Source organism: Arachis duranensis, chromosome 8 (genome assembly GCF_000817695.3).
Source record: "Arachis duranensis cultivar V14167 chromosome 8, aradu.V14167.gnm2.J7QH, whole genome shotgun sequence".
In the NCBI taxonomy this organism is placed as follows: Eukaryota; Viridiplantae; Streptophyta; class Magnoliopsida; order Fabales; family Fabaceae; genus Arachis; species Arachis duranensis.
The window spans coordinates 35,690,644-35,717,916 of record NC_029779.3 but is presented as its reverse complement, the minus strand read 5'-3'; the positions used below and the strand labels follow the sequence as shown (position 1 = coordinate 35,717,916).

At 31.9% G+C, this 27,273-nt stretch overlaps 3 protein-coding genes and 1 pseudogene across 3 annotated transcripts; 3 read left to right on the top strand and 1 right to left on the bottom strand.

Annotated features, from left to right (window-relative positions):
- LOC127741259 (S-locus-specific glycoprotein S13-like) lies at positions 1-1,025 on the top strand. Its single transcript, XM_052253370.1, has 2 exons — positions 1-941; positions 986-1,025. Exons 1-2 carry the CDS (start codon positions 1-3, stop codon positions 1,023-1,025), a joined length of 981 nt encoding a protein of 326 aa, XP_052109330.1.
- On the top strand, positions 1,011-2,960 carry LOC107462453 (G-type lectin S-receptor-like serine/threonine-protein kinase SD1-1). The gene is made up of 7 exons (XM_016081049.3): positions 1,011-1,273; positions 1,349-1,471; positions 1,561-1,691; positions 1,779-1,989; positions 2,091-2,328; positions 2,421-2,571; positions 2,667-2,960. Exons 1-7 carry the CDS (start codon positions 1,048-1,050, stop codon positions 2,958-2,960), a joined length of 1,374 nt encoding a protein of 457 aa, XP_015936535.2. The 5' UTR covers positions 1,011-1,047.
- Positions 2,961-10,296: 7,336 nt separating this feature from the next.
- Positions 10,297-13,667, top strand: LOC107462454 (G-type lectin S-receptor-like serine/threonine-protein kinase At4g27290; annotated as a pseudogene).
- Positions 13,668-26,209: 12,542 nt separating this feature from the next.
- On the bottom strand, positions 26,210-26,639 carry LOC107462326 (nuclear transcription factor Y subunit C-1-like). The gene has a single exon (XM_016080901.3). The coding sequence runs from the start codon at positions 26,637-26,639 to the stop codon at positions 26,256-26,258; it is 384 nt and encodes a 127-aa protein (XP_015936387.1). The 3' UTR covers positions 26,210-26,255.
- Between the last annotated feature and the right edge of the window lie 634 nt (positions 26,640-27,273).

Below are 27,273 nucleotides of genomic sequence, written 5' to 3'. Positions count from 1 at the left end.
ATGGGAAACTTCATTATTGTTATACCAATTATATGTTTCTGCTTTGTCTTTCCAATCTCCAAAATCAAAGCAGAAACTGATACCATCACTCACTTCCAGTCTCTAAGTAAAAACCAGACCTTAGTTTCCAAGAATGGAGAATTTGAACTTGGTTTCTTCGCTCTTGATAACTCTACCAACCATTACTACCTTGGCATTTGGTACAAAAAAATCCCAGGCCAAACCATTGTATGGGTGGCAAACCGTGAAAAACCGGCCACAAATCCAAACTTTGTTCTATTGATTATAAACAACACAACAAATAACACACTTCTCCTTAGTCACAACAACAATGTTGTATGGTCCGTGAGCGTAGCAAGAAAACCAAAGAATCCAGTTCTGCAGCTCTTGGATTCAGGGAATCTTGTTCTAAGAGAACAAAACAATGATGATGAGAATGAAGAAAAGAATTATGTATGGCAAAGCTTTGATTACCCTGGTGATACACTCTTGCCAGGGATGAAGCTTGGTAAGGATTTGAGGACGGGTTTCGTTAGGCGCTTAACGGCGTGGAAGAACAAGAAAGATCCTTCACCAGGAACCTTTAATTGGGAAATGGATGTGACTAAGTGGCCAGAACCAATGCAACGAATAGGATCAATGAAACAGTTCAGCTCTGGACCATGGATTGGAGTGGACTATGGTAGCAAACCAACGAGAAAGAACCCATCGACCTTTGAATATGTTTACTTCTCCAACAAGGATGAAGTGTACTTCTCATTCTACCTCCTTAATAACAATTCAGTTTCCACGAGGATGGTGTTGGATCAAGCCACCTACAGGCGTCTGTATTTGGTTTGGATTAATTCTGACCAAGAATGGCTGGTTTATAATTCACTGCCAAGAGTCTTTTGCGAGCGATATGGAGTTTGTGGTCCTAATTCCAATTGTGATTGGGATAAGTCCGCTTGTGATTGTTTGAGAGGGTTTAGGCCTAACCACACAGGAGGTTGCTTGCGCGACAAGCCACTGAATTGCGAAAGTGATGGGTTTGTTAAGTATGTGAAGATGAAAGTGCCTGATACTTCGAATTGTTTGTACCTGAATCAGAGCATGAACCTTGTTGAGTGCAGAGACAAATGCCTGAGGAATTGTTCTTGCGTGGCTTATGCAAATTCGGATATCAGAGGAGAAGGCAGTGGTTGTGCTTTGTGGTTTGGTGACCTTAATGATTTGAGGACTCTACCAGATGCAGGCCAAGATCTTTATATTAGAGTGCCAGCTTCAGAATTAGGTATGTAATACATTTCCCTTAATCTTTTATATTAGAGTGACAATATCTTTGTGTTTGCATTGTGACATTAAACAGAGACAAAGAATGGACGCAAGATCAAGATAGGAATTGCAGTGGGAGTCACAATTGGCGTATTATGTGGCCTGGTCTTAGTTTTCTTTTTGGTCCGTAAAGGACGAACAAGGAGCATTTTAAAAGGTAAAAATTCTGTTTTGTTTTTTGATGAGCATTAAGAAACTTGTTTTAAAATTAACAGTAAAATGTAGAGACTAACGCAACATTAACAGATCGTTCCAAGGAAGAACAAGAGGAAGATCCAAAGGTCCCATTGTATGACCTATCAGTTATAGTTTCTTCCACTGATAACTTTTCGCACAAAAACAAGCTTGGAGAAGGTGGATTTGGATCTGTATTTAAGGTAACATACGTACTAAGCTACTTTTGTAAGAAAATTAGAATAGCGAATGGAAAACCCTTAAGCTAATTTGCAATTGATAAATGGCAGGGAACATTAGAAAATGGACAAAGAATAGCAGTTAAGAGGCTCTCAAGCGGTTCTGGACAAGGGATCAAGGAATTTAAGAATGAAATTGCATTAATTGCCAAACTTCAGCACCGTAATCTCGTCAAGCTGCAAGGATATTGCATTCAGAATGAAGAGAAATTACTTATATATGAATATATGCCTAACAAAAGCTTGGATTTTTTTATATTTGGTACAAAATCTACATTTTTTATGCATGGTAAAATTGTTAATATTAGCCATAAAACTTCTTTGAATATGTGCAAATTTTGACTTGAATGTACATCTTACTAGATCAAACGAAAAAAAGGGTTTTGGATTGGAATACACGATTTAATATCATTCTCGGTATAGCGAAAGGACTTCTTTATCTTCATCAAGATTCAAGACACAGAGTTATTCATCGAGATCTCAAGGCAAGTAATGTTTTACTTGATGATGAGATGAATCCAAAGATCTCAGATTTTGGTTTAGCTCGAATTTTAGGAGGAGACCAGACCACAGAAATTACACGTTGTGTTGTTGGAACATAGTACGAATACTCACCATTTCTTAATTTCCATTGTGTAGTGTAGAATTATCTATAATATTGTGTTTTTAATATTATCTTATATTATTCATTAGTGGATACATAGCACCAGAATATGCGATAGATGGAAATTTCTCAGTAAAATCAGACGTTTTCAGTTTTGGTGTTTTATTGCTGGAGATAGTATCAGGAAAGAAAAATAGAGGAGACCAACATCAAAACCAAAATACAAATCTTATTGAACAAGTAAGCAGAACACATATACTGTTATTATTTCTACTTCTACTATCCACTATGAATTGATGATATTATTGATTCTTAATTTGATGCGTTTTTTTCAGGCATGGAATTTGTGGATTGAAGGGAGGCCTTTAGATTTGATAAGTGAAGACTTAAAAGAATCTTGCAACGGCTCCGAAGCATTGCGTTGCATCCATATTAGTTTTCTGTGTCTTCAACAGCATCCACATGACAGGCCAAGCATGTCGTTTGTGATTATGATGTTAGATAGTGAGATTTGCTTGCCTCAACCAAAACAACCAGCTCTGTTTGTTGGAGAATATTATTCTTCGTTAAATAAGAGTAATTTAATTTCTGGTAATGAATTAAGTATGTCCATATTGGAAGCACGTTAATTTAGAAAGCACTGCTTAAAAATGTGTAACATATATAATGCATATGTAGTAATAAAATTGAGCAAATTATTAAATGACTCCATAGTGTTAACTATTACGAGTCAATATGGCAGTTGTGTAATTATTTTTTGTTTTCTTGAGTTCCATGTTAGCTTGTGTAAGCTGTGTAAAATGTGGTGATGATTACCTGTGTAGACTGTATCAGTAATAAGAGAAAGAAGTCTTTCATAATTAGTCTCCCGTAAGCTAGCTACAGTTTCATTATTGGGAACGAATACTGTTTGGCCTCGTTTTTTTCTATCTAACCTTCTAGTTATAAATAGATTCTTACTATCATTGTAAATTAATGAAACATAACAAATAATTTGATTCTTTTTTTTTTAAGTCATGGAAGTCGTGGATAGAAGAGAGACAATTGCGCTGCATTCATGTTAGTTTTCTGTTTCTGCAGCAGCATTTTAGCCAGAGATGTCTAAGAACCAGTTTTATTTGTTATTAGAAAGTATTCTTCTTCTAATAAGAAATATTCTTTTAACAAATAAGAGTAATTTAACTTCTGTCAATAAATTAATTATGTCCATTTTCAATTGTGGCAAAAGAACAGCATATTATTAAATGGCTTTGTGTAGTAACTATAATGAGCCAAATTTGGCAATCTTGTAATTTTCCTTCATTTCTTTCTTCCTTGTTAGCCTGTGTATTGTTGTGTATTACACATTTACATATGTTGTCATCAACAAGAAAAAACAAAAATATTTAGTAACAAAAAAAGGTGAATTCTACCCTATCCTTTTTAAAATAAAGGGTAAATTACCCCTCGCAACATATACAGTAATTAGACTTAGTTGAAGCTCATGCTTTGCCAACGATTACAGAAACATTATTGAAAGTTAAAGCAAAACGTAGTGCATCGGTTGATGATGATTCCAACCGTGAAGACAAACTAAAATTTAAGTCACTTCGGTCACTTGTTTTCATACTAATGGATCGCGATAGAATACAAATAAGAGAACATCAATGCAACGCTGTCATGGTAGTTGCTACTCTCATCGTGACCACAATTTATCAAACGGTTCTGAGTCTTTCAGGTGGACTCACTCAGGGCGGTAGCGACAATAGTCCAAATAGTAATAATCTTGTAAACGCTACTTCATCCCTCAATTCTACTGCAGTAGGAAATTTGTCTTGTCAGGTAATGTTTTTGGTACTATGTGTAAAGATTTTCAAAAATGTAATGATATTGTTAACAAATTTTAAGAGAAATATAACGTCAATTGAAAAGAAAAGAGAAGGTAACGTGAATCTTGAAGCTCTGGTGAAAGGATAATTTATGATAATCACTGTATATGTCACCAGGGGTAATTTACCCTTTATTTTAAAGAGGGTATAGTAGACTTCACCACAAAAAAATATTAGTCAAAAACTGTCAAACTTTAATGCACCCTACAATAAATAAATGCTAATAAACAAGTTTAGACTATATTTTTGTCTCCCTAACATTACTACAAGAAAAAAGAGTGTTTATAATGGATACAAACCTTTCAACTTTCTATCACGTACTAAATGCAACTTAAGGCTAGTAAATGTCTATATATATATGATGTTTAATTTGTTATCGAGGTTCCAACTCTGTAACGCTCAATTCGTTTTTACAAGAGGTGGAGTTTGTGCCTTGAGAAGATTCAGCAATGAAAAATGCAGGGTGTTTGGGTTGAGGTAAATCAATTTCAGTTCACTGATGACATGGTTGGCCTATCTTGGGGATGATGTTGTGCACATAAGAGGCTAATGTTGCACTTCAGACACATTCCATGTCTCCTTCAACCATTCATCCACCAATTCTAATGACATTCCTTGTTTCCACAGATCCCATGCCTATTACAAACACGTTAGCCTTGTTATCAATTTGGTTGGATATAGTCAAAAGGCTTAGATAGATTTTCTTTCCTAGTAAAATCCGTGACTTTAATTGTTTCAATTAGATGGTGATATAAAAAGTTAAATGTCCCATAGCAGATTAAATAATACATTGCGTTTAACATCATGTCAGCTTTAACATAGATAAACTAAAGGTAAAGATCAAAATAAAATCATTTAATCTTTACAAGAAAAAAGAAAATTGCAGAAATTAGAATACAAAATCACAAATTTTACTAGGACTAAAAACTTAATTTGAGTAATACCAAAATAAAATAAGAAGAAAAAGTATCAAACTCACATGTCCATATAGATTGACTTTGGAATTTGGATAATAGAATTGTCTGTTTTTCTTTTAGATTATTATCTCGAGTAGTAAAACGCCAAAACTAAAAATATCAGATTTTACTGAAAAAGTTTTCGTAAACAATATATTCAGGTGCCATATATCCCCTTTAGGTTGACAAAACAAAAATTATATATCAATTAGTGAATTTATATAGTAACTTTTGATCTTTACTAAAAAAGAATATAAAAAAAATTGTAAATGAGAATTCAACTTACAAAGTTCTCACCACGCTATGTGTATTCTCTTTACTTTGATCTTTTCTAAAACTTCTTGCTAAACCAAAATCTGAAATTTTTGAATTCATCTCACTATCTAATAGAACATTACTTAGTTTAAGATCTCTATGTATAATCTTTACTCGTGAATCTTCATGAAGATATAATAGGCCCCTAGCAATCCCACAAATTATGTTAAAGCGCCTAAGCCAATCCCACAAATTATCTCACCATGTCTTGTGATCAAAGAGAGAGAGAGAGAGGGTTCCCTACTTAGCCTTCCTTTTTAAGTTTTCATAAGGGGACATGTATGTCATGTTATCTTTCTTGTCTTATAATCTGTTCTTTAATAAAAATTAGATGATTGGGAAGAACATTCACCCTAATTAAAGATAGTGTCATGACCAAAAAAAAAAAATAGTGTAATTCATACACAATAAAAATAAAAATCAAAAGACTAATAGTAATTAAACTTATACTTTTTTTACTTTTAAAATTCATTTTTCTTAATGTAATAATAATAGGTAAATATAGCTCTTCTATATTATATACTTCTCATTTAAACTATTCTCTACCCATGTAAAACTTTAAACTTGATATTTTTAGCAATCATTTATTAACAAGAGAAAAATTAAAGAAAAAGGTACACTTTAAATGATATAACCATTTGTATTTTTTTATTTTGGCTATAATTAGCAGACAAAAATTACAACACAGATAGAAGAGAATACTAGAATAGTAGCAAATTGGTAAAATATATTTCTATATTTATTATTATTGACATTTAGATACCAAAAACGTGCAGTCTATTAATTATAACAATTTTATATACATATGCCATCACCTTCATAATAATTCCATCACCTAAATTTAAAAAAATTTTGATAGACAAAAGTATATAATAAAAAATTGTAAATGTTTTCAAAATACATTGAAATGTATGTTTTCTTTCGATGGATAAAGATATCACGTCATTAGTAAGAATTCATTTAGTATTTATTATTAGTTATTACATATGTTCTTTTGTACAAATATTTACGTAATTAAATATATATAAAATTATTTTATACTAACAATGCATCTAAAAAAAATTTTAAATATGAAAGTACCATTATCATTTGATATAAATTTCTCTACACTAGTATTTATAACCTGAGAACCCCATGCGAATAGTTTGAACGAGTCAAAAATTTGTTAGAAGGAAGAATGTGTATGGTTTGAAGTTTGAAGCAGTCAAAAAAGAAGAAAGAAGATTGGTCTATGGTGTGGGATAGTGTTCCCAGTTAAATCCGTCGATCACGATCTGTGACTTCGTGGACAAATGCAAAACCACAATTCAAATACAAAAGTCACGCAGTAGAGACTTCCAAGCGGTTCCATCAACATCAAGCATTCGTCGGGACCCTAACAAAAATCAGTAAGCATTTAATAGTTTATAGTTGAGTGTTTTCATCATTTCTTACCTGGCTTCAATGTGGACAAGGAGACTCACAAACAAATAACGATGGTTAAGGGTGCCTGATTAATGTCAACGTAACAGATGGAAGAGGATCTGTTTTCTTAAGCATCTCTTCCGAATTTGATATTGAAAGATCGAAATAAAATTTGCTTGCTTAGAAGAATTATCTACTTTATATTCAAAAGATTAATCATTAAATTTCTGACTTGATAAATATCTTAATAATTAGTTTGTGAAAATATTTTTTATTTTTGTTTTTTATTAAAATAAAATAAATTATTATCTTAAAATAATTAATTGTATTCATATGAATCTACTATTAAGAAATAAGATTAAAAAAGATTAATAGTTAATATATTATTAATATTTTTATATCTATATTAAAAAAATTATCTTATTTTTTATTAAAATTAATTAATAAAATTTTATCTTTGAAAGAAATTGACTATAGTAAAAAAATTATCTTTACCTTTTTAAGGAGATATGTGTAAACTGATTAGAAAATAAAAGATTTAACCTTCATATTTTTTGTCTGATACTTTAATTGAGGAGATTCACAACATATTCTTTTAATTTTGGTGGAGTAAAAAAGGTATAGAGTGAAAAATAACATGGGTTAATTGGGATATTATGATACGACCAAAAATGGAAGGTGGACTAGATTTTAAGGATTTAGGGACTCAAAATTTGGCACTATTAGCAAAACAATGTTGAAAAGTTGCCTCTCATCCACAATTACTCCTATCTAGACTTCTCAAAAATAAATATTTTCGATACAGTTCTATAATTAATGCAGATATCGGAACAATACTTTCGTGGGGGTGGCGTAGCATATTGGATGGGCGTAAAGTTATTGAAAAAAGGCTGATTTGGCGAATTGGTGATGGGTCCAGTATCCGAATCTTTAGCGATCTTTGTCTTGCTCCTCCACATCCTTATGTTGTTTTTTCATCTGAAAATTCTAATCTACAGAATCAACCACTATTGATAGTCAAAGATTTAATACTTTCTAATGGTCAGTGGAATCAAACTCTAATTAGAAGTATTTTTTCTTAGGGCACTAGTCAGCGTATGCTAACAACAATTAGGGGTGGAGAAGATAAAATTTATTCGGCCCTTAATAAAAGTGGTTTGTATGAAGTGAGTACTGGATACTATGTGACTTATGGGTTCTCGCGCATCCTCCCATTGAATTTTGCTCAGAGATTATGAGGCAACGAAATTTGTGGCGAGAATTGTGGAAGCTGAAAATCCCAGCGAAAATTAAGATTTTTCTCTAGAGGGGCTTCCATGAAAAATTTTCAGTGCTACAAAAGTTTCATCATCGCATCCCATCGATTCAGCCTACCTGCCGAAGATGTGTCTACAATTTTCAGAAACAATCAATCATTGCATCTTTCATTGTGTTAAATCAAAGGAAATTTGGTCAAAAATGGGCTTACTAGCTACTAGCTAGATGGGGTACCGAATATTCTGATTTCTATGTTGAGTGAAACTTGAGAATGGGAGTCTTGCATATCCAACCCAATAGATAACTATTGAATATCATGGACGGTTACTCTCCTATAAAGTGAGGAGTTATCCGCTACGTTTAAGGAGAATGAGCGCTTAGCTTACTCCCCAAAGTAGGCCGGATACGGGTTTTGGGACCCGCATCTATGTTGATTCGATTCGAGTGAAACAGAATTTCTGTAGTGTATTTGGCGCTATTGGACCTACTTAGGTAGGCCCAATCATAACAGTATCCTACATGTCGAAGAGAGAATGGACTGAACTAGTGTTGTGTAAACTCGGTTATAAATAGTGTCCTTACTCGAATTTTGATCTTTAGGTAAGAGCTCGGGGTAGCAAGTTGGTCAGATAGCGATATGTATGCCGTCGATAAATTCGTATTATCAAAAATGTGATCAAACTAAGACTCTACGTGATTTTAAAAAAACGTGTATCACTTTAGTGTCTCTCATATCTTTCCGATTTTCATTGGTTATTGTGTCAACATTTAAAACTATTTACAACAAGGATTTTACCTTAATGTCCTTCTCCTTATCTTGTTTAGTTTTATAAATAGTCTTTTCTCTCATTTCTTCTTTTTCTCCCTCACATTTCTTCCAAATTTCTTTACTTTGCAAACTTCGCTTTTTATCTCCTAAACTTTTATTGCAACCTTTGCTTCTGTCGTCTACTTTTCGTCACTTCATTAGTTTTTTTACCTAAGTATTTTTCTCCTTGTTTTTTTCTTATTTTTGCATTATAGTACCTTGTATATGTTAAATGTTTGTGCAAAATGCGTAAATTGTGTATAGGACCTCAATGACACCGTACTATTAATAGTTCTCATCACTATGAGAATCAGAGTGTTTGGTGGTTTATATTGTTGTAATACTATCATGTGTGGTAGTTACCGCCGTGATGTTACTGGACATGGTGGTTTTGTCACTGTTCTTCACTATGGTGGTATTTTACTTTTATTAATAATATAATATGCATATCACTTATCTCTTGTAAAATGGAGAATTAGTATTTATTGTTAGGTTTGTTATCACTTAAAGGCGATAACCAAGTAGAGGAGAGCGGTTAGATTACTCTTACAATTGAATCGGATATGAGTTTTAGAGACCCACATATACATTGATCCAATTCGAATGGAACACAGCTTTATTATAGCGGCACGTCTTATGAAAAAAGGTGGAAACTCAAGTGCAGTCGACTTCACGTGAAGTTGATACTTGAGCGGTTAGATGATTTGATTGATTTGACTATAATTTTTATTTAACGACTCTCAGATATCAACTTTACGTGCAATCAACTTCACCTGAATTTTCACCATAAAAAAATTATTATAGCGATATGACAGTTATAAAAATTTGACAATTCTTGAAAAAGTGAAAATTTATACACATTTATTTTCATGTGAAATTATTAGTTATTTTAGGAGAACCAAATAGTATCATCATTAGAAATAAAATATTATATACATATAAAAAATTAATTATTTAAATTAGTCATTATATAAATAATAAGATAAATAAAAAAATAAACAGAAATTATTCTAAAAAGTAGAGTCCTAATAGAATCAGCATAAAAATATAAAACAATACAAGAAAAAAGAAAAAAAATAAATGACATCTTAATTGTAGATTATGACCAAATATTATTAATTTATCTGTATAAGTATTAACTTTTCTAAACTCAAGTGGAGAAACAAATTACTAAATTGCTTGGACTGCAATTTAACGATAAAAGTTAAAGATTTAGAAAAATGCAGATCGTTCTAATTTTAAAATTAGTTTCTATCTCAAAATTTGCAAAGTTATATACTATCTAATTTATTTTTATTATATATTTTATATTTTAATATATGTTTAATGTGGTGCAATCCTATATAAAAGATGCTTCCAAGAAGAGCTTGCAAATATTTTAGACAAGCAAAAAATGGAAAACAGAAACTTTGCCGTTATAATAGCAATGATCATGTTCTTAATCTCCAACACCATTTCAGCAACTGATACCATAACTCACTTACATCCTCTAACCGAAAACCAAACCTTGGTTTCCAAGAACGGAGAATTCGAGCTTGGCTTCTTTTCTCCCCGCAACTCCGATAACCGCTACCTTGGCATTTGGTACAAGAAGATCGCCATTCAAACCATTGTATGGGTAGCAAACAGAGAAGAACCTGTCACAACACACATCTCTCCATTGCTGACGATAAACATCACACAGAATAGCAGCGCACTACTTGTCCTCCATCAGAATAACTCGGTTCTATGGTCCGTGAGCGTATCAAGAAAACCCAAGAATCCAATTTTACAGCTATTGGATTCAGGGAACCTCGTTCTGAGAGAAGAAAATGATGAGAATGAAGAGAAGAACTATCTATGGCAAAGCTTTGATTACCCTGGTGATACACTCTTGCCAGGGATGAAGCTTGGTAAGGATTTGAAGACCGGGCTCGATCGACGCTTATCGGCGTGGAAGAATGAAAGTGATCCTTCACCGGGAAGCTTCACATGGGAAATGGATGTCACCAACTGGCCAGAACCAATGCAGAGAATCGGGTCCAAGAAACAGTTCAACAGTGGTCCATGGACAGGACTTGATTATAGTGGTAAACCAACGAGGAAGCCCAGCATGGTTTTCAACTTCACATACTTCTCTGACCAGAATGAAGTGTACTTCATGTTCCACCTTGTGAATACCTCGGTCAAAGCTAGGATGGTCATGAACCAGAGCACCTTGAAGCGTGTTCATACTGCTTGGGATCAGAATGAGCAACAGTGGAAGGTGCATGCTCTTCTGCCCAGAGATTTCTGCGATGAATACGGTTCTTGCGGCCCCAATGGGAATTGTGATGGTAACAAGGTTCCAGCTTGCCAATGTTTGAGAGGATTTAAGCCCAAGTCACCCCGTCAATGGAATGGTATGGGAACAACGTATCTTACTTAGTGTCTGTTTTATTTGTTTGTTTTCTTTAATTCTTTATTGTAGTAAGCTCCACTCTTAATTTGTTGAGCTCTTTCGTTTCTTGTGTGACATAGGTGGGAAGTACGATGAAGGTTGTGTGCGTGACACACCACTGGATTGCAAAAGTGATGGATTTGTTAAGTATGTTAAAATGCTTCAGAAACTGTTCTTGTATGGCTTATTCAAACTCAGACACCAGAGGATCAGGGAGTGGTTGTGCTATGTGGTTTGGTGATCTTAATGACTTGAGGGTTCACCTAGCTGATGCAGAACACGATCTATATGTCAGAGTTCCTGCTTCGGTGTTAGGTATCTCATACCCTTACTATTCAGTTTAACTTTTAAACTGTTTTGTACTTTTACATACATATACCATATGCACATCAAATACTTATATGTATCGAATTAATTTTTCATAAGATTGTGATACTGATTATTATCTACAATCGCAACTAAATTTTGTGCTATGTGTGAAAATAAACCACCGAAGAGACAAACAACGGAAGCAAGGTCAAGATTGGTGTTGCAATTGGAGGCACTGTTGCCTTATTATGTATACTTCTCTTAGTTCTTTATTTCATATACATAAGACGAAGTGGCACAATGAAAAGTAAGAAATCTCTTTGTTGATGTACATAGTAACTTGCTGAATTATGTTTAGGGCTTAGTACATAAAGTAACTTGTGTCAAAAAATATAATCCAGGTAATGCCGCAGTAGTAGATCATTTCAAGGAAGAACAGGAAGAGGATTTGGAGCTTCCATTGTTTGACCTATCAGTTATAGCTAGCGCCACAAACAACTTTTCAATCGACAACAAGCTCGGAGAAGGTGGTTTTGGACCTGTGTATAAGGTAATATTTATATACATGATAAGCTGGTTTGATAATCATGCAAAAACAAACTAAAGCCGTTTGTAGCTTACAAAGTTACAGTATTTGCTATTGGTAAATGGCAGGGGACAATGGAAAATGGACAAGAAATTGCTGTTAAGAGACTTTCTAGAAGTTCTGGCCAAGGACTTAAAGAATTTAAGAATGAAATTGTCTTAATAGCCAAACTTCAGCATCGTAATCTTGTAAAGCTTCATGGGTGTTGCATTCATGAGGAAGAAAAATTGCTTGTCTATGAGTACATGCCTAATAAAAGTCTGGATTTATTTATATTTGGTATGAAATTTCTAGATGCTTTGATCCATGTTAAATTGCTCATAGTAGTTGTGGCACTTCAAGAAATGCATAATTAACTGTCTGTTTGTTCTGAAAATATTATACATTGTTCAAAAATGACTAGATAAAACGCAAAGAATGCTCTTGGATTGGTCGAAGCGCTTTCAAATAATTTGTGGAATTGCAAGGGGCATTCTTTATCTTCATCAAGATTCAATACTAAAAATCATTCATAGAGATCTCAAAGCAAGTAATGTTTTACTTGATAGTGATATGAATCCTAAGATATCAGACTTTGGTTTGGCCAAAATTTTTAAAGGAGATCAAAGTGCAGAAACTACGGGTCGAGTGGTTGGAACCTAGTAAGGATTCATAATGCCTCTTAATTTTAATTATACAATTTCAATACCAAACTAATCCTTTTTCTTATATTATTCATTAGTGGATACATGGCACCAGAATACGCAATAGACGGAAATTTTTCAGTGAAATCTGATGTCTTTAGCTTTGGCATTTTGCTGCTGGAGATAGTATCCGGAAAGAAGAACAAAGCAAACCATCATGATAAAGAAAGTACATACCTTGTTGGATATGTAAGTATAGATCAGCTATCATTTGATCATGTCTATCCAAACTTATACTTCACAATGAATGCTACATAATTTGGTATATGCATATATAGGCTTGGGATTTATGGACAGAAGAGAGGCATATAGAAGTAGTTGATGAATACCTCAAAGGTGATCTCTCTGAAGCGTTGCGCTGCATTCATATAAGTCTCCTTTGTGTGCAGCAGAATGCACATGATAGGCCAAACATGTCATCAGTGGTTATGATGTTAAGCAGTGAAATTAGCTTGCCTCAGCCAAATCCACCAGCTCTGTTTCTTGGAGATCATTCGGATCAACAACATCCTTCATCTCTCAATGAATTAAGTATTACAACTTTAGAAGCTCGTTAGGATTCGGAAGCATGCCTCAATAATCACAATATGCTGCACATGTAAATGTAACAAACCTATGCAATATGGCATGGCTAGTAGTGTTTTTAATTTCTTTCTTTATTTCTTTGCCTGGGTGCATTGTGTTAGTTGCTATGGAGTTCTGCATAATAATGTAGTTCAATTTGGATAGTACATGTATATCCTGTGCTATGCTATCGCTTCCATATTATAAGGCAAAGGGCAAAGGTTTTCCCTTAAAAGAAAACCAAAACAACAATCTCCTATTTCAAAATTAATTAGTTAGTTAGTTAGTTAGATGTGGTGATATCATCAAGTGAGTTATTTTTCTGTTTCTGATAGTTAGTTATAGCTTCATTACATGTGTATATATAATATATTCACTTGTGTGTGCTTGGATGGTTTCACACCCAAGTCCCCAACTGATTATGCTTATTAATATTACTTGATCTTTAAACAGGGATGTACAAGAAACAGACGTAGCACTCATGGGTTTGTTTGGCATTCTTTTCTGCCTTTGGAATATAATAAAATTGAAATTGATTTAAAATAAATTAAAATAGTCTTATTTAATTCTATAATATCCGAAGGATAAATTTTATCTAATTTCAAAACTAGAATGAAAGCACAATTTGTGGTGATAATTTTTATTTGGGAAGAGTCAAGGTCAATAGGCAATAATAGTCTTTGAGGAGAAGAAGACCCAAGAGCAACCAATAATGTATGTTACGTAATCAATTGACAAAAATCTCGCGTTGTCTCATAGAGATTTGGGACAGGGATCAGTATGGCCCCTTTTTTTTGTCGAGTATCGTATTGTCATTTAAAAAAAAAACTAGAATTAAGTTGGTATTTTATTTTAATTATAATCTTTTTTAATAATTCTTTGCAACTTTAGAATAGAAATATGACTATGTGAGAGAATTTATATAAAAATTTTATTCCCAAATATTCTTCCTCTTATATAATTTATAAAAAAATTATTTTATTAACTCTAAAAATGATCTTCGTAACTAATATTTTAAAAATCAGACTAAACTGATCGGTCGTACCATTCGAACTAAAAACTGATTGTTTATGCGGTTCGACTAATAAGATAAAATCGTTAAATTAAAAACTGTTTGTGAACTACTAAATCAGACGAAAATCGATCGACTAAAATTGGCCAATTTTTGAATTTTGCTCCAAAGTGAATAAATTTAATTTTAATGTGCAGTATAAAACTGTTTTACACGTATATTTAATTATATAATATTATACTATAAAAATAATTATTATTTTTATTAATTGTATAAATAATTATTTAAAAATAAATATAATTATATTATTAAAATATTTTAATCTGACGATATATTAAAATTAAACTCAATAAAAAAAATTAGAAGGCCAAGGCCCAGAATGCATAGTTTTGCTAGTCCTCGCAGCTAACCACCGTCATAACCTTTTCCTTCACCGGTGCAGTTATCCCGTAACATCTCTCTTTCTCAGTGTTGTTCGTCAACCACGCTACCTCACTTTTTTCATTCACAACTCCTTCTGCATTTACCTTCCTCCATTGACTCTTCCATTGAAGAAGACAATGGATGTGTTCCATGAACACGTGGTGAAAAGATTGAAAGAATTAGGACAAGTGGACAACTATATCATTAAATTTGTTAGCTATTGGGCCCGAAAAATAATCGGTTTTAATTATACAATTTGTTAGTTATAACTTTTAATACAAAACAAAATATTAGAATATATTAATTTAAACACTAGGATATATTAATTTTTGCTGTAACTATTTTCTATTGTTGTTGTTATTAACTGAAAAATGTTATTTTTTATTATTTTTTGATGATCTCATAATATATAATAGGTTTAATTATTCTGTTAGTTCTTATAGTTTTATTTAATTTTTAATTAGGTTTTTATTTTTTTTTAATTAAATCTTTACCCTATTTTTAATTTTTTTAATTACGTCTTTTGTATGTTAAAAATGTTAAAATTAACATAACATTTTTATCAAAATACATGCGGTCAAAGATTTAATTAAGTTTTTAATATAAATACCTTTAATTTACAAAAAAATATTCAGTTAATTCTAATATTTTTTATACTAGAAATGACTTAATTACAAAATTAAAGCAGTGTAAAAATCTAATTAAAAAGAAAAAAATATAAAAACCTAATTAAAAATTTGATAAAATTATAGAGATCAACAGAATAATTAAACCTATATAATATGTAAATAATTTTGTATATATATTAAAAGATTAAATTAAATATATTTCAATTGAACTCTAGTTAAATGAATTTGATCTAAACTTCTGAATTTATAGTTTTAACTATCTAGTATCTAATATTTAATTTAGTTTTTAAAACCTTATTTACATAGAATTATGAGATTGTAGTTGCTGTAGTATTTTTAATTTATGTATTTTTAATATTTATATTTTTATGTACTTATTTATAATTTTATACATTATTATATTATAAATTAATTTTTTAATTGAATTATAATTTAACAAATTAAATCTTTAAATTAATAAATTAGTAGCTTTCAATAATTGATTAAACTTTTAAAATTAAAGTATTACTATTATTTATGTTTAATTTATAAAAAAGTTTATATTCTTTTATGTATATTTACATAGAGTAAAACATATTTTTTAACTATTAAACATTTGAATGCTAATAAAATTAATCATAATTGATTAAAACTTATCTAATACCCATGAAATATAACATTTGTTCGACAAAACTAACAAAACATTAATTGTATGTTAATTTTGTTAAAAATATCATATTGTCCCTCCCCTTTCTTATCATCATTTCTATCATCTCTTATTCAAACTCTGCCATCAAATTTCCTATTTTTTGTTTCCTTTCATTCTCTCTTATTCCTCTTTTCTCTTCTTTTTCTTTCAGTTCTCTTCGTCTCTTTCTTCTGTTTTTTCTACCTCCCGTTCTCTCTCTCATCCTCTTAATCTCAGTCTAAAAAAATATTTTATTTTTCTTTTAAATTCACTTTAAAAAATTTTAAATTTATGTTCTTAATTATAATTTAATAAAAATACTTTTATTTTATACTATATTCAAACAATTTAAATTTTTTTCATTAAAAACAAGAAATTCCGTATTTTTTAAAAAGTGATACAATGTCCAATATAAAATAACCTTAAGAAAAAAAAAAGAATATTACCAATATTTATATAATTTCAAACAATTTAAATTTAAATTTTACTAAGAATATTTATATAATTTCATCCAAACAAAATTAATTTAAACTTATTAGATTCGAGCTATATATATGCTTTCTGAACATGAAGTTTTATTAAAAACATTACCAATATTATTAACATACATCATCACTAGAGAAATTAATTGCAGTAGCTATTTTTAAGTGGTTGAGAAGTTCTATTGGAGTTCTACTTACTTGAAGAAACAAGATTCAATCCAAATATCTGTTACCGTTTAATTCTACTTTGATTTTCATTTGAAAAAAATAAATAAGTAAATAACATTCCTTAAACAGTAGTTGAACTTGAACCTGGCATAGCCAAAAATAAAAAAACATAACTATCAAACAATCCTATGTTATCCAAAAACAGAATCATATTCAAAAGTCAAAACACACTAAATTAAATACAGCATACACGTACTTTACACTAATATTCATCAAGTCAATAATTGACACATATCAAAATATTATTATATCATGATAATCTGTTACAACAGTTGTCATCATTCATTTGCCTATCTTATCAACTATCATAATCTATCCAATTATAAAAGACAATCAATAACACAATAGGTGATGAACATAAAGAGAAAAACCAATTATAAGAATACTAGAACCTCTTCAATTCCCTCAACACAAGATTTTTTTTCATCTGATCACCCAAGACTACCCTTAATTAATTACTTGAGTTTCCTATCACCATCATCATCACCTAATTCATCACATTGCTATAATATACTACATTTTTTGTTTTTGTTTTTTATTATATCTTCTTCTATTGGTGATTAATCATTATTTAGAGATGGGTGAATCAAAGACAAACGGATCCAAGAGCATAAGATCTGTAGTAAAATATGGATGGACATTTTTGGGTTATTTCAAAAAAGGGTGGTACAAGGTTCGAATGAACCTTCACGTGTAATTTGATCATTTTTTTAGTACATATTTAATTAGCAATAGAGGTTCATATACCCGATTCAAAAGAGTAGTGCATATTGAACTTTTATTTTATTTTATTTTTAATTTGTAGTTGTGTTAATTAGACAATTAAATTTATGTGCGTTGCTGCCATGCTATCTTTCTTATGTAAATGTAGTAGCTTTGTAATAATGTGCAGAGTTCAATAATATTGTACATGTAGACTTATTATTATACATAGAAAAATTAAATGATATAAAATTCGCATTTTAAGTGATGGTTATTTAAACACGTTTTATTAAGTGAACAGTGTTGTACCTTTATTATTATATAAGCAGATTTTGATCATATATTTTGAAACAATATATTGAGATATATAAAAATATTTTTTTATTTAATTGATCAACTTTTTTATAATATAGTATTTGTGATAATAAACATTTAGATTATATTAGATATTGAAACTTAATTATTTAAGTTAACACAGGTGTAAATAGCACGGTTTTAAATTATAGTTGTCAAAAAATCTAGAATAATATCTCAAGTTAATCTGTAAAAAATTTTTAGTTAGACAATTTAAATTTTAGCAAATTTTAATCATCAAATTACATTAATTTTATGAATCTAGCTAAAAAGTATTATAAAGACATTGATTAAGAGGATGAAAGTGTTTTCAGGATACTTGTTAACAAATTCTAATTCTATTAGTTAACGTGCCAAACGCGCGCCATAATTAAAATGAATTACTTTAAAATTCTCATTTTATAATTTGATTCAAATAAAATAAGAAAATATTGTGAAATATAACATCATTTTTACCAATAATTTTATCCAAATAGATTGTCCTATCCCAAATGTTGAATGTAAGGACAATTCAATTAAGGTGGGTGCTATGATGTACAAATATTATTGTTGTGTAAGGATACTAATTAGTAAGTAATGAGCAGTAATGTAGCATTCATAATTTGACTAGTCTGGTTTGAAAAGTCGTGATTATCTCTCTTATTAGGCTTTTGCAAAGGAGACAAAATTATTGTAAAGATCAGAGGACGATTTTTTCTATCACTCGACCAAGGCAAAGTTATTAGTTTATAGTGATTTATCATTGTATGTCATAAATTTTTTATATGCTAGATAAAAATTTCATATAAATAGTGGGATCAATAATTTTCTTCCTCCAATTGTACTCTCTTGCCAACAATTTGATTCTTCATTGCACATGTCTCTGTAAATTTTTTTGGCATAATAATTGATGTGGCTAATAAATGCTTTCTCTACCTGTTAGACAGTCAAGACTTCTGTTCTTTCTTGTTTTTAAATTTTTTTTTCTTCTTAATTGAAGTATAGTATTTCTGTATTAGTAATGTTTCTCTAATTCTCTGCAGGTTGTTGGAATTTTCAAGATGGTAGTATATGTCCATCCAAAGAAGATATTTGCGACCAAATATTATAATAACTTAAATGAAATATTTAAAATAACATGTCCATTTCTAAAAATTCATTACCTTATTAAAAATTGTATAATACATAGAATGTTATATTAGATAGAAAGTTCCACCGAGGAAAACGAGTTACATTAGTCAAACATAGTTTAAGGAATCAGTAATGGCAAAGACAAACATTTTCTACATGATGCAATGCAATTGTAGTCTCTTTCTCCATAAAACTTTTCTTGCAATTTGAAAGGATGGCACCTTAGGCTCTTCTAATTATTTTTACACATTCAGCAAATCAGTCTCATCTCCTGTGAAAAAGAGTCTGTTAGTATCTATCTCAAAGAAATGAATTTTTTGTCTTATAAACAGCCGATCTTTTTCTAAAAACGGTAGAAGCAAACACAATAAATAATAGCTACAACAGCAAAAAAAAAAGAGAATAATATAATATAGAAACAACTAGATGCAAATTTGATGGTAATTTACCTGTCAATTTATACATATAAATTTAATTCTCTTTTAATTTGTCTTTGTACGAGCAGAACAATATTACCTTCACGTTTGCATGAATCATCTCATATACAGTCCAAAAATATCCTATAATAAAAAATAAATAAAATAAACAAAAATATGAATTGGACAAATAATAACCTCCTTCGTAACTAAAACTAAAATATGAGCCTAACCATATTGGTGGTTGAACTTGCATTTTCCTCCATATATATGCCACCTTCAGAATTCCTGTTGTGTGTACAGTGATAAGTGTATAGCTGTCAACAAAATAGAACAAAGACAAATAGAGATGATGATAAGTGCTATGATGAGAGTGTTAGTTAAGACAGGTAGTTCTGTTATAAGTTAGCACAAGTCACACCTTTGGCACAAGTCACACTTTTAACACAAGTCATACCTTTTCACACCCTTAAGATCTCCAGAAGCTTCCATCACTCTCTATAAGTAGACGCATGTTATTGTACTGAATTGATTTTCATTCATTTTGCTGAGTAATCAATAAAATTCATTTTCCTCTTCTCTCTTCCTCAATCTTCAGTCTCGTTTCTTCTTCAATCCTCACCCTCTAAGATCTGGTACCTTCATGGTATCAGAGTTTATGGTGCCACAACTTCTGCGAAATCACAAATTCAGAAGAGTTCAAGCTAATTCAAGCTAAGTCATGATGGCTCTAGGATTTGTAGCAACACTGATCTCAATGAAGCTGGATGAGAAAAATTTTCTGCAATGAAAAGACTAGGCATTCTCAACAATTGAAGGAAATGATATGCTAACTCATGTTACAGAAAAAGTAATCCCTCAGCAATACCTAGTAACCGAAAACGAGACCGATATAGTATTGAATCCGCAGTATCAACAATGGAAAAGACAAGATGCTTTGCTCAATTCATGGCTCTTGGCTTCGATGAGTAAACCATTTACCACACAGATGGTTGGATGCAGTTACACGCATCAAGTTTGGAAGAGGCTTGAAGATCATTTCGCGTCTCAGATCAAAGCAAAGGTAATGCAGTTAAAACACAAGCTTAGTACTCTTCAAATTGGAGCATCTGTAACTGAGTATGTCCTTTTAATTAAGAGCACAATTGATGCACTAGTCTCAGTAGGTGAAGCAATAACTGAAAGTGATCAAGTAAATGCAATCTTGCATGATTTAACCGAGGAGTATTCTTTGATCTATACCTCTGTGCTAGCAAGATCTCAGTGCATAACAGTTGCCGAATTGGAAGTCCTACTACTGGCTCATGAAAGCATGCTCACAAGGTTCATGAAGCTAGAGGCATTTGTGCAAGCTAATATCGATCAATTTAGCAGAGGAGGTTTTAGAGGTGGATTTTGAGGACGAAGAGGATGCACGTTTAGAGGAGGCAGATGCTACTTCAATGGAGGTAGATCTCTGCAAGATTTCTCACTGCAAGAACATACAAATGGTGGATTTAGTAGCTAGATTGCAGGTGGCAGAGGACAGTTTAATAGAGGTGGCAGGATGAACAATATGAGAGGTTATCAGGCTGAGAAACCACAGTGTCAAGTGTGCAATAAAATAGGTCACACGGCTAGAACTTGCTGGTATAGGTACAGTGAAGACTTCTATGAAGGTGGCTATGAAAATGAAAATGGAGGATATAGTGGATACAGCAAAGCAAGCAATCATCCCTATGGCAATGAAGGATACAACAGTGGAAACAATCAGGTTCCTCAGCAGGTATCTCAGCCTCGTGCCAACTTCTTGTAATGTCTTAGCAATGCCTGCCATAGTTTAGGATTTGAATTGGTATCCTAACTCAGAAGCTACGCATCACATGACTCACACTGAGCAGAATCTGTTAGAGAAGGAGGAGTATTGTGGTGATGAGTAAGTTATAGTAGGCAATGGAATAGGTTTGTCAATTTCCTTTGTTGGTAATTTGTGCATTAAATTTGATTTGAGCTCTAGATTATTACACCTTAGAAAATTGCTATGTATGCCTAAAATAACAAAAAATTTAATGAGTGTATATCAATGTTACTGTGACAATCAAGTCTTCTTTGAATTTCATGACGATAGGTGCTGCATAAAAACCAAAGACACTCACAAAGGCCTTTATAAGTTCACAATTGGTCAAAGCAAACCAGAAGCATACACTTCTGCATTAGGAAATAAGGGTGATGTCCTGATTTGGCATGCTAGATTAGGCCATCCAAACCATAGCATTGTATCACAAGTATTAAAGACTTGTCAAATTCCCTCTTTTGTAACCAAACTTAAATGCCCAGCTTGTTGTATTGGAAAATCCCACCACTTACCTCTCTTTTCCTCTCAAATTATGTATAACCATCCCTTGGAGCTTGTACATTTTGATATTTGGGGGCCAACACCCATTTCAGACACTAATGGACATTGGTACTTTGTAAACTTTATTGATGCATTCTCAAAGTATACATGGCTTTATCTCATTAAATCTAGAGCTCAATTAAAATCATTATTTAATCACTTCCAACAAAATGGCTGAATTACAATTAAATACAAAGTTGAAAATGTTGCAAAGTGACAATGCTGCTGAGTATAAAAGCTTATCTAAGCTGTTGCAGGCAAAAGGAGTTGTATGCAGGTCTTCATGTCCTCATGTCCATCAGCAGAATGGAGCTGCTGAAAGGAAGCATCGCCATGTGGTTGAAATGGGCATTGCTTTACTTGTAGGGGCATCCATGCCTACTAGATTTTGGGGAGAAGCCTTTACTACTACTGCCAAACTCATAAATATGCTTCCAACACTAGTGTTAGAGGGCATGTCTCCTACTGAAAAACTGTTTGGCAAAACGCCTTCTTATGACCAGTTTCGAGTCTTTGGATGTTTATGCTTCCCTCATCAAAGATCTTACAATAAGTACAAGCTGGATTTCGGGTTCTCACCTTGCACATTCATTGGGTATGACACATCTCACAAGGGATATAAATGTCTCACTCAGGATGGGAAAGTTATTATCACCCCTCATGTTGTATTATTTGAAGACAAGTTTCCTTTTTAGCAAGCTACACAGCAGGTTCCTAGTAACTCTGTATCATCTTTTGAAGATGCCTTACCTCCCTCTATTCCAACCTTTTCACTCATCCCTAAGCCTTTGACAAATATAGTTGAACCAAGGAAGTTTCAGTCTCAGCAAGTCAACTTCAGCCATCCAGTCTCAAGTTAACAGGTCTCTCCCTCTCAAGACAGTTTGAACCACAACTCAGCCAATTCCTCACCTTCAACTCTTCCTCAACCATCAACCTCACCCCTCATACCTCAGTTACCAATAGCATCTTCCTCTATTCCCACTCTTGTCCCTATCAATGACATTAAGATACCAATTTCAGAGGATTCTAAACATGTACCTGTTGCTGTTAATTCTCATTCAATGTTCACTAGAAGTAAGGCTGGAATTTTTAAGCCAAAAGTCTTTTCTGCCAGTGTGGAGCCAAGAACTGTAAAGCAAGCTCTGAATTCTCCAGAATAGAGAGCTGCTATGAATCTGGAATATGATGCACTAATCAGGAACTATACGTGGGAATTAGTAAGCCTTCCACCCAATAGAGAAGCCATAGGCAGCAGGTGGGTATTCAGGCTGAAATACAATGCAATGCAGATGGCTCTTTACAAAAGCACAAGGCGAGGCTGGTAGCTCAGGGGTATGCTCAGAAACATGGATCTGACTTCACAGAGAACTATAGCCCAATAGTGAAGCCTACTTCCATTAGATTGTTGCTATCCATCGCTATATCCAAATCCTGGGTAATCAGACAGTTAGACGTTAATAATGCCTTCTTGCATTGTGATTTAATGGAGGATATGAGGCAGCCTCCAGGGTATGAATAAGGAGATCCATTCTTAGTATGCAAGCTTACAAAGGCTCTCTATAGGCTGAAGCAAGCCCCAAGAGAGTGGTATCATAAGCTGGCAAGTGAATTAAGGGAGATTGGTTTTACAGCTACCAAGTCTGATGTCTCAGTCTTTGTCAAAACTGTTGATGGACTCCAAACTTATGTGCTTGTGTATGTAGATGATATCATTGTGACTGGTGAATCTTCTGCCCTTGTGATGTGATAGCTAAGCTGAACAAAAAATTTTCTCTCAAAGATATAGGAGACCTACACTACTTCCTTGGAATTTAAGTAACTAGAACTTGTGATGGTGGTCTAGTGCTCACTCAGCAGAAATATGTTGGGGAAATATTAAAGAAAGCTGGTATGGTTGGCTGTGCCTCCTGCCACACATCTCTACCATCCACTGTGAAAGTCTCAGCTCTTGGTGGGTCTAGCTTCTATGATCCAAAGCTATACAGATCGATCATTGGCAGCCTGCAGTATCTCACAATAACAAGGCCTGGAATCTGCTACAGTGTTAACAAGCTGTCTCAATTTGTTCAAGCTCCTTTGGACTATCATCGGAGAATGGTTAAATGGGTACTAAGATACTTGAGTGGCACAGCTAGCTACGTCTTACATATAAAACAGGATTTCTTTATGGGCGTAACTGCTTATAGTGACTCAGACTGGACTGGGGATCTAGATGATAGGAAGTCCACCAGTGGTCATTGTGTTTTTCTTGGCTCAAATTTGATCTCTTGGGCATCAAAGAAGCAATCAGCAGTAGCTAGATCAAGTACTGAGGCTGAATATTGAAGTATGGCAGATGCAGTAGCAGAGTTAATTTGGGTAAAAACCATGATGAGTGAATTACTATATCCATCACTCGAAGCACCAATGTTGTATTGTGACAATCTCAGCGCCGTTTTGCTTGCTGCTAATCCTATCCTCCACTCCAAGTCCAAGCACTTCAAGATTGATTTGCACTTTGTTAGGGATCATGTCAACAATAAAGAGATTCGGATCAGCCATATCCTAGGATTAGTGCAGCTAGCTGACATTCTTATAAAGGCAATACCCTCAGAGAGCTTTCTCCATTTCTGTGCCAAGCTCAGTGTTCATGATCAGCAACTTATTGCTGGAAGTTAGAATTGTTCATCCTCAACAGAGTATAATAAAATTTGCTGGAGATGATGATAAGTGTATAGCTGTCAACAAAACAAAACAAAGACAAGTAAAGATGATAATAGGTGTTATGATGAGAGTGTTAGTTAAGACAGGTAGTTTTGTTATGAGTTAGCACAAGTCACACTTTTAGCACAAGTCACACCTTTTCACACCCTTAAGATCTCTAGAAGCTTCTATCACTCTTTATAAGTAGACGCATGCTATTGTACTGAATTGATTTTCATTCATTTTATTGAGTAATCAATAAAGTTTATTTTCCTTTGCTCTCTTCCTCAATCTTCAGTCTCCTTTCTTCTTCAATCCTCACTCTCTAAGATCTGGTACCTTCACACAGTACACCCAAACATTAATCGGATTGATCTTAAATTTTTTAAAAATTTAATTGTCAGAGTTATATTTGATATAAATCGAAAATTTTAAAGACAAAATTAAAATAAAATAAAATTTAGGAATATTTTTAAAATTTTTGATAAATTCTAAAAAAAAATACTTTACCCTAAAATAATAAGACCTTTAATAAACCAATAATTAAACTTATTGTTTGGTAGTATAATAATTTTTTATAATATGTCAAATACATATATACATGGTGATTAATTGTTAAATTTTATGTATATATAATATAATTGTAATTTAATGCTTAATTATTAGAAAATTTTGAGTCTCATTTAGCCCTTGACTTTATTTTATAATCATTAATTAGAATTTTGTTGTTGTTGTTTGAATTAATGATGCGCTTGCATGTGTAATAAATTGTTTCAATTATAAGTTTAATGGTAATGTTAGAATGACAAAAAAAACTAAAATTTATCTTATTTAATATTTATAAACTATTATAATAATTAATAAATAGTAAATAAAATAAATTTTGACTGTTTTTGATTAATTTATTTATTAGATTATCAAATATTTTCTTAAATTTAATAATTAAATAGTCATAATATTAATGTCATTTGTATTAAGTTATAACATTTTTTACTTCTCAAAAAGTAAGTTCTAAGTTATAAATTATTTTTTATTCTAACATACTTCTCATGCTAACTTAAAAATAAGAATATCTTTTATAGGTACCATTTAATCTTCTCAAGAAAGGAGAAGTATATTTCGTTATAAGACAATAAGAACGAACTTAATCTCTTTAAGAGTCAAGATATATATACAGCAGACTAGTTTACTATGCAAGAATAATATAAAATAAAAAAATAATTATTAGTTGTTATATATTATGTTAAATTACGAATTAAATTTAACATCTTAAAAAAATAATAATTAAGATTGTTGTTTATTAATTATAAATTTAAACTTAATTTAAAATAATATAATTATAGATACATATATATTTTAATTTTTATTGCCCATAACATGCATGTTAACTTGCTTCAAATCCTTCATGAATCAGTAGACAGTAGTGTATATGTAAAGTTATGCCGCCGAAACAAGATAAAAGTATATCCAAATACATGTAATTTTTCATGTGTTTACTTTCTATTTTTCAAAACTCACTACCGAATAATACGTGGTACACTGGTGTTCCAATAAAGTAAACGAAACACTTAAAATTTTCCTCTATCAATATACTTATCTGTGTATCAAATAAGTTTGTGTCTTCTAATAATATCTCTTTGTATTTATATTTTCAAATAATTTTCAAAGACAGCTTAAGAATACTGTAATGTCTGAATTTCCATAACAGCACCATCATTATTGGCATTATTATTCAAAGCACATCCATGATTATGAGACACCAAAGTGACCAAAAAGTCAAAGATATCAGTGGCGACGACGGCGGATGCGACGTCATCTTTATGCAAGGTTCTCCTCTTTCCATGGATGGCGACGATCCAAGACCTTCTAGTAAGTTCCTCAATGAAGAGCTCACAAGCCTTTGAGAAAACAATAGGTGCCTCACCAGAAATCATCTTAACATCTTCACCAGATTTTTTCATGATCTTCTTGATCCTTGCCAATGGCAAAGAGTGTGGCCCTGTTCTTCCAGAAATGCCCCCACATAGTATCCCAGAATATGCACCTGCTTGTCTCATATTGTTCTCTCTAATAATAAATAATACTCTACTACTATATATGCTTGTGTTTTAATGTTGTCTGTGTGTTTTAGTGTTATCTCTATATATATACACTATGGTTTGCATGCTATTGGTATATTGAAGATTTCACTACAATAACATTGCCGGCCAGCCTGCTTGAGCCGGCTAATTGAATTCTAATGAAAAATAAATTATTGAAGATTCTTAGTTGTACATTTTAATTGTTGATTAGACTGAATACCATAAAATTATTGATCATTTTCCCTGTGTATATTATTATTATTATTATTATTATTATTATTGTTATTATTATTATTATTCAAAATGAATAATGTCAGGTAATAATTAATCTTTTTCAGTTAACATCAGTTCATTTTTTTAAAATTATTTTTTTTATTTTAAATTTTTTATCTTAAATCATAAATTTTTAATCTTAAATTTTAAATTATAAACATAAAGACTAAAATTGAATTATGTTGGATAACTAAAATCATGGAGTAAAAGAGTGCACGAAAAGTGATTGTGTGGTTCTTTGAGCTTTTAGCTTTTCTCTGCAAAAAGAGTATCAATTATTCATATGTTTTCAACAAGAGCAATGCTAGAGGGCCAACAATTTTTGTGATTGTTAGCT

Bases quoted from the DNA above. Each gene is read 5' to 3' on its own strand.
- LOC127741259 (XM_052253370.1), top strand. From the start codon at position 1: ATGGGAAACTTCATTATTGTTATACCAATTATATGTTTCTGCTTTGTC. The intron at 942-985 runs GTCCGCTTGTGA...CTAACCACACAG, and splicing joins TCCAATTGTGATTGGGATAA to GAGGTTGCTTGCGCGACAAG.
- LOC107462453 (XM_016081049.3), top strand. From the start codon at position 1,048: ATGAAAGTGCCTGATACTTCGAATTGTTTGTACCTGAATCAGAGCATG. The intron at 1,472-1,560 runs GTAAAAATTCTG...CAACATTAACAG, and splicing joins AACAAGGAGCATTTTAAAAG to ATCGTTCCAAGGAAGAACAA. The intron at 1,692-1,778 runs GTAACATACGTA...GATAAATGGCAG, and splicing joins GATTTGGATCTGTATTTAAG to GGAACATTAGAAAATGGACA.
- LOC107462326 (XM_016080901.3), bottom strand. From the start codon at position 26,639: ATGAGACAAGCAGGTGCATATTCTGGGATACTATGTGGGGGCATTTCT.